This window comes from Rattus rattus, chromosome 4 (genome assembly GCF_011064425.1).
Source record: "Rattus rattus isolate New Zealand chromosome 4, Rrattus_CSIRO_v1, whole genome shotgun sequence".
NCBI lineage: Eukaryota > Metazoa > Chordata > Mammalia > Rodentia > Muridae > Rattus > Rattus rattus.
In genome coordinates this window covers 134,232,812-134,244,914 of record NC_046157.1, presented here as the reverse complement: position 1 = coordinate 134,244,914, position 12,103 = coordinate 134,232,812, and the positions used below count along the sequence as shown (strand labels likewise).

The 12,103-nt window shown below is 45.2% G+C and overlaps 1 protein-coding gene and 1 pseudogene across 1 annotated transcript in view; one reads left to right on the top strand and one right to left on the bottom strand.

Annotated features, from left to right (window-relative positions):
• LOC116898189 (aldehyde oxidase 3) overlaps nt 1–12,103 on the top strand; it is an 82,693-nt gene that overhangs the window by 35,775 nt on the left and 34,815 nt on the right. The window contains exons 17-21 of the mRNA XM_032899553.1: nt 3,446–3,615; nt 4,631–4,745; nt 5,199–5,321; nt 8,621–8,717; nt 11,831–11,955. Of these exons, the coding sequence (XP_032755444.1) occupies nt 3,446–3,615; nt 4,631–4,745; nt 5,199–5,321; nt 8,621–8,717; nt 11,831–11,955 (630 nt within the window). The remainder of the gene's footprint in view (nt 1–3,445; nt 3,616–4,630; nt 4,746–5,198; nt 5,322–8,620; nt 8,718–11,830; nt 11,956–12,103) is intronic.
• Nucleotides 848–947, bottom strand: LOC116899888 (annotated as a pseudogene).

Here is a 12,103-nt window from a genome sequence, read left to right as displayed (position 1 = left end):
CACCATTGAGACTGACTTACCAGCAACCACCAAAACCAAGGCCAGCTCTACCTTGCTGCCCAGGCAAGGTGCAGGGGCCAGCTCTCCCAAGTGTTGCCACTGGTGAGGCTCAGGACCAGTTCTCCCTCTCTCAAGACACCTGGTCCAGCTTTCCTGTCTACTGCAGGTGGTGAGGAGTGAGGGAGGGAGAGGTTATCTCACCCTTATCCACACCACCACACCTGAGATGAGTGGTAAGGTCAGATCTCCCATGAGTGCCTCCTTGGGGCCTGATCACTTACAACTCTTTCAGTGTGTGGGCTGCTAGGGGCAAGGCCAGCTCGCCTGCTCTCAAGCCCCCAAGGCCTGCTCTCCCATGGTGCCCAGGTAAGGAATGGGGCCAGTTCTGCACAGCCCTTGGAAAGTAGCATGTCCCCGGGCAGCAGCCCAGATCAGGGGCGTCCACCTGGCCTCTGGTAGTAACAGACCCCTGGTGCTGCAGGGCCACAGACCCAGACGCAGTCATAGCAGAGGCCAGGACCCCACCGTGTTCCCAGGTGGCATCGCCAGCTACTCACATCCTGTCCTGCCTCTCTGTTGTGCCACAGCCTTCTGTTTCTTTCTCTTCCATTTCTCCACCACTTACTTGCTCCTTCAAGTGGTGCCTGGGGTCTCTGAGTGTCTGGGGTCATCTCAGGAGTGCTATGCTCTGCTCGTGCATTATGGCGCCAAGCAGTGGTCCTCTCAGGCATGGTCTGCCTCACCCCTTAGGCCTGCAGAGCACAGGACTAGTGGGCATCTAAGGTTAACTCTGTCGGGGCCCCCTGCAGCCAAACTGGTAGTCCTCTCAGACTCACTTTTCTCAGGGAATGTTAGGCTAGTAACCGCTCAAATGTTCACAGGTCAGAACACAGAGAGCAGACATAAGCTCTCTCCTCTCTGCCACTTACTGAGGACCCTGTGACACAGCATGGGCTCAGCTTTTAAGAAAGGTTCAGCTGTGGAATGGTTTTCATAAGCAATAGTAAGAAAATGCAGTAGAATGGTCCTCTAACTATAGCAAACAAAAACTAAATTCCTAGAAATGAAACTTGGGAATCAATATATAGTGCACATGTAAAATAAATTTTAAAGTTATGGATAAACTTTCAAAAGGAAGCATATTTAAATAAAAAGAAATGTAATGCACAGCTAGGAAGAGACAGTATATAAAGATAACAATTTTTCCTAAATAATGTATATTATCAAATGTATTCCCAACCAATATACTGACAAGAGTTTTGGAAATTTTGATTTTAAGGTTTATCTAGAAATATGGAAGCAGACATTTATTTTTTTAAAAAGAAGTATTGAGGATTGTGCCCAACCCTACTAGGCACAGAGATAGCGTCTGCAGCTCCAATAGTTAAGTATATAGGCATTATATGATTAAACATGATTATTATAGGATTCAGGGATAAATTAAAAAGAACAATAAAGCAACGCCAAGTCCGGAAACAGACGAGGAAGTGTGCCATAAAAAGTAAAAAGCACATTTCAAATAAACAACAAAAAGCAGAGTTTAGGTAGAGATTTCCATGCAAGTCACTTTAAAAGCAAAAAAAAAAAAATCACGTTCCCGCCCCCTTACAGTGAATGTAAATTCCAGATCTATTGATTTTTAAACATTAAAAATATCACCTTGAGATCACTAGGTTAAAGTGTGTGGCAGACTGTTTTTGAGCCTGAGCCCTCCAAACAGGACCTGAAACCCAGACAGAAGAAGGCCTGGCAGATCCAACTGTATAAAAGAGAACGTGTGAACGATAAAAAACAGTCACAGCAAAACCATACTGATTAGTAGACACGAGGACGGACGAATTGGCAGATCAGCGGGGGAGAAAACGAGCTTAGAACATTAAAATGTACAGAGCCTGGCTCAGAATTCGTGAAATGCATTTTAAGGCAGCAGAGAGATAAAGTTTCAGTCTATCAGATAGGAGTAATTTACATCTTGATAGCGCCCAGGACTTGAAGTATTTTTCTACACAGTTTCTGTTTAACAAGGTTACTGAAACAGAACAGCCTATTTGTTCTGGAGGACGGCGTCCAGGAGCCCAGCAGCAGGGGGCAGCAGAGACCTCTTGTACTGCGCATTCGTTTCACGTCCCCATCTTAGGAAACTGCCTGTGTTTTTCTTTTCTTTCTTTCTTTCTTTCTTTCTTTTTTTTTTTTTTTTTTTTTTTTTTTTTTTTTTTTTTTTTTTTGGTGGTTTCCAAGACAGTAAAGCTGGGTTATCACTTCTTGTCATCTTCTCTGTGGTGCTAAGTATTCAGGCGGCTGCTGGCTGGATGTTACCTGGAGAGCCTTCTTACCTGGTTCCGAGTTACTCTCCTGAGGAGAAAGGAACTAACACCTATCTGTTCACCCCACCTCGGGCACCACTGACAGGACAAAGGAATGAGCCCATCCAAGTCCAGCTTGGTCGAACGATGAATGCACTGGATTAATTTACAGGGGCATAGATGAGGGATTACTTACAGGACTGCAGGTAGCCCCCAAACACCCGTGGGACTGAAAGGTCCCACCGCAGCATAGAGGACATCCTCCTGAACTCTCTAGTCACTCACATAGGACTCAGACTCCTTTTTCCATCAACCAAGGTCTGCTCACCCAGGCATCTGCCTCTGCTCCCATTAAAGAAGTCTGCCCTGGGCTCAGCTCAGCTGGCTCTAATGGTGGACTTCTCTGTACTTAACTAATGCAGAATAGCTTGCCGGGAACATGGTAGCTTTTTAGCCCTCAATATGATAAGATACCTGAGATAAATCGACTTAAAAGAAGACAGGTCTCTTTTAACAGCTCAGGGCTTCAGGAATTTGCACTAAGATGGCTGGCTCCAGTCTGGGGAGCCAGTGTTGAAGCAGAGCATCATGGAGGACAGTGACCAGGTTGCTTGCTTTATGGAAGCCAGGAAGTAAATATGAAGAAGAAAAAGAGCCATGGTCCTGATATTTTTTTCAAGGGCATGACTCCTAACACCTAACTCCTTTCTGCTGGGCTCAGTATTACCCCAGGCTGGTCACCAGGCTTTCATCACGTGAACCTTTGGGGGAATAATTCAGATCCAAATTATAGAAGGAAGCATAATAAAACTTTATACCTGTGTCTGTCCTATCAACTATGAAGCTGCCTTTAGAAGTCTTGATGTGTACCCTTCCCTGGGCAGACACGGGCTGTCACAAAATCTATCTTTGTTCAGGTTTCAACTTGTCTCATCTTTAGCACACATGAGTACCTTCTCTGTTTCATACAGATAGGCAACGGAAAGGAAGAAAAACCCAGTTTAAATTGAACTAACATTCAATTTAACGTTAGGAAGCTTGCCTCAAGAGAATGGGAAAGATAGCCGCTGACCCATGATCCTCCTGACCCATGAACAGCCTTGCTTAATCATTGTGCTCTGTGCTCTGCTCTTTTAACACAGGATGTAGACTCCCAGCAGCCTCTGCAAGACCCAGTCGGGCGTCCCATCATGCATCAGTCCGGCATCAAACATGCCACAGGGGAGGCCGTATTTTGTGATGATATGTCTGTGTTGGCAGGGGAACTCTTCTTGGCTGTGGTAACCAGCAGCAAGCCACATGCTAGAATCATGTAAGCAATGACTGCTTGGAGTTCCCAGCATGTACCTAGGGACATGGTTGCCGCTTAGCAATTAATCCTACCCCACATACTGAAAACACAGTCTGAATATGTATCTTGAAAATACATGATGATAGGAAAACGGTGGCTTGAGAGTGTAGACAAGGATGTCCCTGTTAGGAGTGTAGACAAGGATGCCCCTGTTGGGAGTGTAGACAAGGATGTCCCTGTTGGGAGTGTAGATAAGGATGCCCCTGTTGGGAGTGTAGACAAGGATGTCCCTGTTGGGAGTGTAGACAAGGATGCCCCTGTTGGGAGTGTAGACAAGGATGCCCCTGTTGGGAGTGTAGACAAGGATGCCCCTGTTGGGAGTGTAGACAAGGATGTCCCTGTTGGGAGTGTAGACAAGGATGTCCCTGTTGGGAGTGTAGACAAGGATGTCCCTGTTGGGAGTGTAGACAAGGATGTCCCTGTTGGGAGTGTAGACAAGGATGCTGTTGGGAGTGTAGACAAGGATGCCTCTGTTGGGAGTGTAGACAAGGATGCCCCTGTTGGGAGTGTAGACAAGGATGTCCCTGTTGGGAGTGTAGACAAGGATGTCCCTGTTGGGAGTGTAGACAAGGATGCCCCTGTTGGGAGTGTAGACAAGGATGCCCCTGTTGGGAGTGTAGACAAGGATGCCCCTGTTGGAAGTGTAGACAAGGATGTTCCTGTTGAATGAGTAACTTTCATCAGAAGAACAGGCCACTGTAATCTAAGAATTTAATGGGACAGGAACAACTTTCCTGCTTGGAGGAGCCTGAGCTTCTCTAAGCACCAGCTCCTGAGCACTGGCCGAGGAGGCATAGACTCACCCTGAGAGGGGAGAGCAGTCTGTGCCCAGGGGAACCAGCGTCCTCCACCTCCCACAATGTCTGCCTCATGATGTCCCTGTGCTCACAGGATGCTCCTCGGAGTTCCCATCCTCACACGGACGGACGAGGTCCTTGCCACTCGGTGACACACTGTGCTTCTGTCTCTTTCCTAGCTCCCTCGATGCCTCCGAGGCCTTGGCATCACCTGGTGTGGTTGATGTGATAACAGCTCAAGATGTGCCTGGTGACAATGGCAGAGAAGAGGAAAGCCTGTATGCACAGGATGAGGTAGTGTGAAGATGGTGCCGAAGGCTCTCATGGCACAGTAACTGTAATGGCAGTGGATGCAGGGGTTTCATGTATATGTACATATATGTATGTATATATGTCTATATGCATATATCTATATATCTATCTATATCTATATCTACACACACACACACACACACACACAGACTCTTCCTAATGACCCGAGACAACCCACCTGTCAGTTTTGTAACTGACTTGACGCAGCGAGAACGTCTTCTCTTTCTTTTAAGACGAAGACGTTGAGGCTCACAGCTTTGGTAACTTATCAGAGGCGCATTGCTGGTGGTGGTGGCTGAGGCAGTGTTTACACCAGCCCCTGCTCTGTGCTACAAGTCCCCCCCCCCACCATCCCAAGCCCTTCTTACTCCTTGATGACAAGGACCTGGCGTCTCTGACTTTCATTCTGTTTGTGTGTCCTCTGCTTCTTCTCAGGTGATCTGCGTGGGTCAGATTGTCTGCGCCGTGGCTGCTGACTCGTATGCTCGCGCCAAGCAGGCCACAAAAAAAGTAAAGATTGTCTATGAAGACATGGAACCCATGATTGTGACGGTTCAGGTAAGTTCGGATATGCTCGCTCTTCGGGACACTAAGCAGGGAGTTAGCAAGAGCTGTGAGGTGTCTCGAGATGCAGTACTTATGAAATGTCTTAGTCCTGCGTCAATTGTCACACACTTGGGTGATAACATATATGGAACGATGGGGTTTTTGTTTGTTTTTGCTTTTTTTCTGGAAGTTTCTTGCTCCCTTCCTCTTTCTATCAGATACTTCTGGCAGGAAATGGGTACTCTAATCCCACTACAGACCTCCTGTGACCGCTGGCTCTAAGGACACCTTAGAAAGTTCATCCTTTGCCTCTTAGGTAGATTTGACAATTTGGAATTTGGAATAATTTTCTCTTACCGTCTGCCCTGGGTTCCAGCTCAGGCTCCATAACGTCTGTAAGTTTTCTGTTGCCTTCCATGGCCCTCTCCCCACTGAGTGTGGAGGGTTTGTTTTTTTTTTTTTAACCTAGGCTTTTCTTCACCTTTTTTCTAAAGTCTGAGGTAAAGTGCAGCAATTCCTTCTTGTGCTTTGTGGTAGGCCCACTAGAGAAGGGAGCAGCTCCATTCCCCAGCCGAGGGACAGTCGCGGCAGTGGCCTCGTCGTTTGGCAGACCAGACAGCCACTGAGAACTCTGTTCCTTTACTAAGAGCCCAGGAAGACTTGTCCACAGATTCAGACAGTGGGGTTGAATGTAAATTTTTTATCTCAAACTGGGGGGTTTCTACCCTGCCTTTGATCATTCAGTTCCCAGATAAAAGACATAAAACGTTTATATTTACAATAAGCACTAGAGCTGGGCAAATATCTGCCCTTTTTCATGATTCACCTGACCCATGGCATCTTCTCCTCTTTCTACCTTCTCTCTCCCTCTTCTCATGATCCTGCCTCAGACCCCAAGCCTGGGAACTGAAACCCCACCCACCTCTCTTGTGCCCAGCTGTAGGCTGTCAGCATCTTTGTGCCACCAATAGTTTTAAATTAAGGAGGAAAGTCACATAGCATCACTTGGCATACGTGTGGACTCTTTCTACAATTGCTTGTTCCGGAGGATTGTATGGTACACCTGTAATATATCTTATACCATAATGTGTTAAAAATCATTTCTTTTTATTAGAGACATATGCTGGAGGGTTTCCTTATTTGTCAGTCTTAATAGGAAGTCCTATAATGGCCATAATTTCTAATACATGTGTAATTACAGAATCGGCCTTTTCAAAAGTAAAAATAGTTACCCACTGAAATCCTAAATACATGTCTATAGTTTGGTGCACACGTTCCAGTTTTCCAAACTCTGTAGAGAGAATCACATCCACTTGCCAAATTTCATTTCCTTGCCTACTTTTAGGGTTACTCGCTGTAGGTAATGGAGTCTGGTTATATAAAGAACAAGTCTTTATAATCTCCTTGGCTTGTTGCTAAGTGATAGAAAATTCCTTTTTTAAACCTTTGCTGTTAACATAGTTCTTTTTCTTTCTTTTTTTTTTTTAATGAAATTCTGGAGGCTTTAGCACACTTCCTGTCAATAGCTGATCAATATCATCATTACCTTGTGCTAGAGGCCTGGTAGACCTGTATAAGACTGGATATGTGTGATATGCAATGGATAACTTCTATTTCTGATCACTCGTTGTAGCTGAATAAGCAGGGAAGTCAATTTGGAATCACCCTGAGTAAGTTCAGCCGTTTCTATTTGCAAAACGACTCTCTCTGCACATTGAGAGTCAGTTACTATATTAAGAGATTCTTAAAAACCTAACAACACCATAATAATAACATATAACTGATTTTTAACTGAATTGTGAGAACTCTCAAACACCTTAGGTTTTCTGACTTACTTCCTGCCTTTCCTGACTCATTTGCATACAGTTGAAGACACTTGAGGTCGAGTGCTAAGGGAAACTAAGGATGAACAGATTAACCTTACCACACGGCTCATTGCATCAGAATAGACCAAGATAAGGAAGATTAAGTAATAGTGAAGAGGTCATGAGTAAAATCCAAGCAGCAGGGGAAGAAGGCACAGGTGGATGCCTTCATAATCTTCCTGCTATGACTCAATTTCTCTGTAAGAGAAAAGATTGATTAACATGTAAAAAAATGCATACCTCAACACGAAGAAAAACATGTTAGGAACAGAAAACAGTCAACAGCTGGGAAAACTCTGCAAGCCACAGCACAGGATGTATTCCCTAACTATATAAAGATTTCCTAGAAATAAATAAAAAGAACAACTAGGAAAACTGAACAAAGGATCAAGTAGAGTGACTGAAAGACGAAATTACAAATGTATGAACCTATTACCAACAAGGGCAATTTAAAAGGTAGATTTATCTGCAATTTTCAACAAAAAAAGTATGCCCAGGTCTTGTCTGTAGAATTGAACTGGATTTTGGTTCATGGTGTGGTGATAGAGTGCTTGCCTAGCATACAGGAAGCCCTGAATTCACCCTTGTTGAACCAACACACATACTCAAATACACCCTGGAAGTGTTTAAAGTTGTGTGCACTTTTGAAATGAGCGCATTCTCTATTCATGGCTACAGAAAGATTTCTATTGAACTGATGAACAAAAGGCAAAAGTGAGGAGGGTAAGGTAGAGACCTACGTGGATTTATGCACATCTAGAATACATAGAAAAAGTAACAGTAGTGCTCACCTTTGAGGTGTGCACCCATGCACACCCACACTTCAACAGCCTGTGGAAGTGCTGTGTCTCTCTGAAAACATTGGGATGTGTTGGTTGATTTAAAAAAAAAAAAGTTTTGAAAAAAAAAACAGTAAACCATTCACATAATAAAGAATCAATAATAATACAACCAGGTGAGATTTTGAGAGACGCTGGGTAAGTTAAGGAACAGGGTTTGTGTATCTGTGTGAGTCTAACTACTGGAAGCATTCGTGTATGTGTGTGTGTGTGTGTGTGTGTGTGTGTGTGTGAATTCATCAATACAGCTGTGACTGAAGGGTGAAGTTAATACTAGCTAGTGTAAGGATGTTAGGCTAATCTAACATTAAGCCTCCATAATGGATTTCTTCCAAAGATTAAAGGATACTGGTGTTCTCATTCAGTAAAAATTGATATGCAGTTACATCACGGGCTTCATTACACCATGATCATGTCTTCCAGAAGGCACCAGCTCAGAAGATAGGATCTAAGGTATCCATTTTCATTGAGGCATTATGAAGTCGTGTTTAAAGTGTGTGATAACCTAGGGAATTTGGAAATTGATGGTTATCATTATGTATGGGTTTCAGCATGCAGGATCAAACTGAGCAACATACATAATCCCTTTCATTTGTTACCTTCCCAGGATGCACTGCAACATGAATCATTCATTGGACCTGAAAAAAAACTAGAACAAGGAAATGTCCAATTAGCATTTCAAAGTGCTGATCAAATCCTCGAAGGTAAATTCTTTTGGGGAACTGGGTTTACTATGTAGCTCTAACTTGCCTCAAACCTGCACTCCCAGAGATCCTCCTGCCTCTGCCTCTCTAGTGCTGAGACTAAAGGCATGTGCCACACCCACCTTTAAGTTCCTTTTTTTCTCTCATGGAAGTTTTTTAAATATTTTGATGCTGTGGCTTCTTTACAAGTTGAAGTGACGCTTGGTGGTGTATCCCAGCATCCTGGGTGCTGAGGCAGAAGGAGCATGAGTTTGACAGCAGCCTGGGCTACCCTCGGGAGGATATAGCTCATTGACTTGTTTGCCTAGCATGCCTGAGACCTGGGTGAACTTAATGAATCTTAATTCTGCTCATGAAGTGAGTGTTGAGGGGGACAACCCAGAATGTAAGACTGAGAAGATGGGGAAATATATGCGAGAGTTCGACAGGGGGCAGGGCTGTACTTTACAGACAATGGAAAGCATTGTGTTTTGAATAGGAAACAGTATCATTTAGAGCACCTGCCAGGAGACTCTGGATTGCAATGAGAAGAAAGGGTAGGTCAGAGGTCAGATCAAAGGCCCTTACAACGTCCCCAGTGAGACATAACTGAGACAATAAGGCAGGAGAATTTAAGTGGGCATGTACACACTGACTGTGTGTGGCCAGCAAGGAAGACTCTAAGGATGTGCTGTCTAGGGGAAAGTGATACTCTTAGCAGACATGTTTGTAGGGAGGTGGATGAGAGATTCGAGAAGCCAGAAGACCCTGATGGGCGCTGTCCAGAAAATCGAGGTGGAATTCATTAGCAGTTAAGAATTCAGGTGCTTGGCTGACTCAGACAGATACAGACAGCCACAGCCAACAGTGGATAGAACTTGAGGACTCTTACGGAAGAGGAAGAGGAAGGATTGCGGCTGCAAAGAGGATAGGAACTCCACAAGAAGAACAGGAATCAACTGACCTGGAACTTTGGGGCTCTCAGAAGCTGAGTCACCGACCAAAGAACATAGATGAGCTGGACCTAGGCCTCCCCACTCATATGCAGCAGAAATGCATCTTGACCTTCATGTGGGTCCTGAACAACAGGAGCAGTTGCTATCCCAAAGCTGTTGCCTGTGTGTGGGCTGTGTTCTAGCTGGACTGCCTTGTCTGGCCTCAGTGGGAAAGGAAGCACCCAGCTTCAAGTGCCAGGGTGGTGGGGGATACCCAGGGAGCCCCCACCCACTCAGAGGAGAAGGGCAGGGAAAGAGGGGAGGGGAAAGATGGTGGGAGGGCGTGACCAGGAGGGGGGCAGTGAGTGAGATGCAAAGTGAATAATAATAATACTAAAATTAAATTTAAAAAGAATCCAGACAATCGGGAAAGAGTAGAGCTGGTGAGCAGCTTTGGAAGAATCCATAAAAATCAGTCTAATCCCTAAAGGAGCAAGAAATATCAAAAAATTCACTTTAAAAAAATCCATATCCAACCTGTTTCCAGAGGGGAGTGGCGTAACCGCCAGGCAAAAAGACCCAAACCTGATGTTAGAGTCAAAACTGATGCCGTGAAAAGAAACTCTTCAGACAAAGCGTTAAATCGAGTGAAAGATGACTCAGATTAAGCCCCTGAGATGTTGAAAGCAGGCGGCTCTCACACTGTAGACAGGAGGACTCACAGACAGGAAGTGAAGTAAGGTGCAGGAACGGTCCCTTGGCAGCTTGTGAATGGCTGAAGCTCAGTCACTGGATTGATAGCTGAGACTCACCTGTTACAAAAAGCCAGCTCCTGGCTAGGCTTTCCGTCCACTTGCATCATTAATTTGGGTAAAGTTCTTTATTGCAAGTATGGAGGCATTCTGGAGCCAGATTTATTTTAACATAACAGTATTACACGTGTGACAAAAGGAGGTATGGGAAGCAAATGGGGACAGAGAGAGTGGGGGGGGAGGGGGAGGGGAGGGAGAGGGGAGGGAGAGGAGAGAGAGAGAGAGAGAGAGAGAGAGAGAATATCTTCAGCAAAGATCTCCTGAACTCATTACAGTCTCAGACCTGCTTCCCAGAGAAGTCAGATGAACATGGTGGACGATTCCAGGACCTTCCCCTGGGACTGTCAGCCATGAAAGTCAACGAAGTCCCAACTGAATGAAACAGCCTAGAAATCCAGATCTGTGGCTTTATCATAAACACGCCACGAAGCCTTTACTCCTGCACATACCTCCACCTGCTGCAAACCAAACCTTTTTACCTTTCCTGAATTTATTTAGTTGGCGTGTGTGTGTGTGTGTGTGTGTGTGTGTGTGTGTGTGTGTGTGTGTGCGCGCGCGCGCGCATGTGGATGTCAGTGGACAACTTTTGGGAATTGGCTTTCTCCCACTGAGCCATCTACTGACCCACAACTTTACTTTTCAATACCTGTGGTTGATCATAGGTTTCTAAAAACTTCTATTTGCTACTTGGGTGAAGTTTGTAAAGAGGAGGAGGAGGAGGGAGGGGAGAGGAGAGATACTTACCCTGCACTCCTCCCTCCCCCATCACATACATCATTTGCTCTTTCTACCCGAGGTCTCACTTCCCCAGGGTTGTGCTGTGGGTTAGGGTGCTGTTGACAGTGTTGAGAATTCATTCTGCAGCCTCACGTCTGCCAGCCAGGCAGGCACTAGACCACTGTGGGTCCTAGTGCAGTCTCTTCCAACTCGGTGGGTAACTGAGATACAGTTTGTGGGGTTTAACACTTCCAACAAACGGAAGACAAGGCATCCGGCTGGTTGTCCGGATTCAAGTCCAAGCATCCATGTGCTGTGTAAAGTCTGGACGGTCTCAGTACAGAAATGAATTACCCTTAGGTAATCATCTTATTCTTCACTCCAACCCGATTTCCCAATTGTCGCTCAAGCCAGCTCTTAAGAACATGCTGACACGAGTAGGTAAGGAGATCGAGAGTTTAAATTGCATGTAATTGCCTAATTATGCATACTGATGGCTGCTTTAGGAAACCATCAACCTGCCATGATTCTTTGAAATCAAGACAGGAAACTAAGTGCCATTCACATGACCTGAAATAAAATAACAACATTTAGCAAAGCCCACCACAGTCTGCTTCAGATGTGTTCATGATGCGTCTCTAAAGCCATGTGTGTTTGCTGTGTCCAAAAGGGGAAGTGCACTTGGGAGGCCAGGAGCATTTTTACATGGAGACTCAAAGCGTACGAGTGATCCCCAAGGGAGAGGACATGGAGATGGACATATATGTGTCCAGCCAGGACGCAGCATTTACCCAGGTAGGCTCCATCACACAGGTGTCACTCATCTGACTTATGGGTAAGAGCCACATAGACAGATGTTGAATAACAAGGCAGAGGCAAAATCGAGCACTAATTTTTGCCAGTTCTCTTTAACCATCTACAAAAGTCTGCCCCTCTGTCCCAA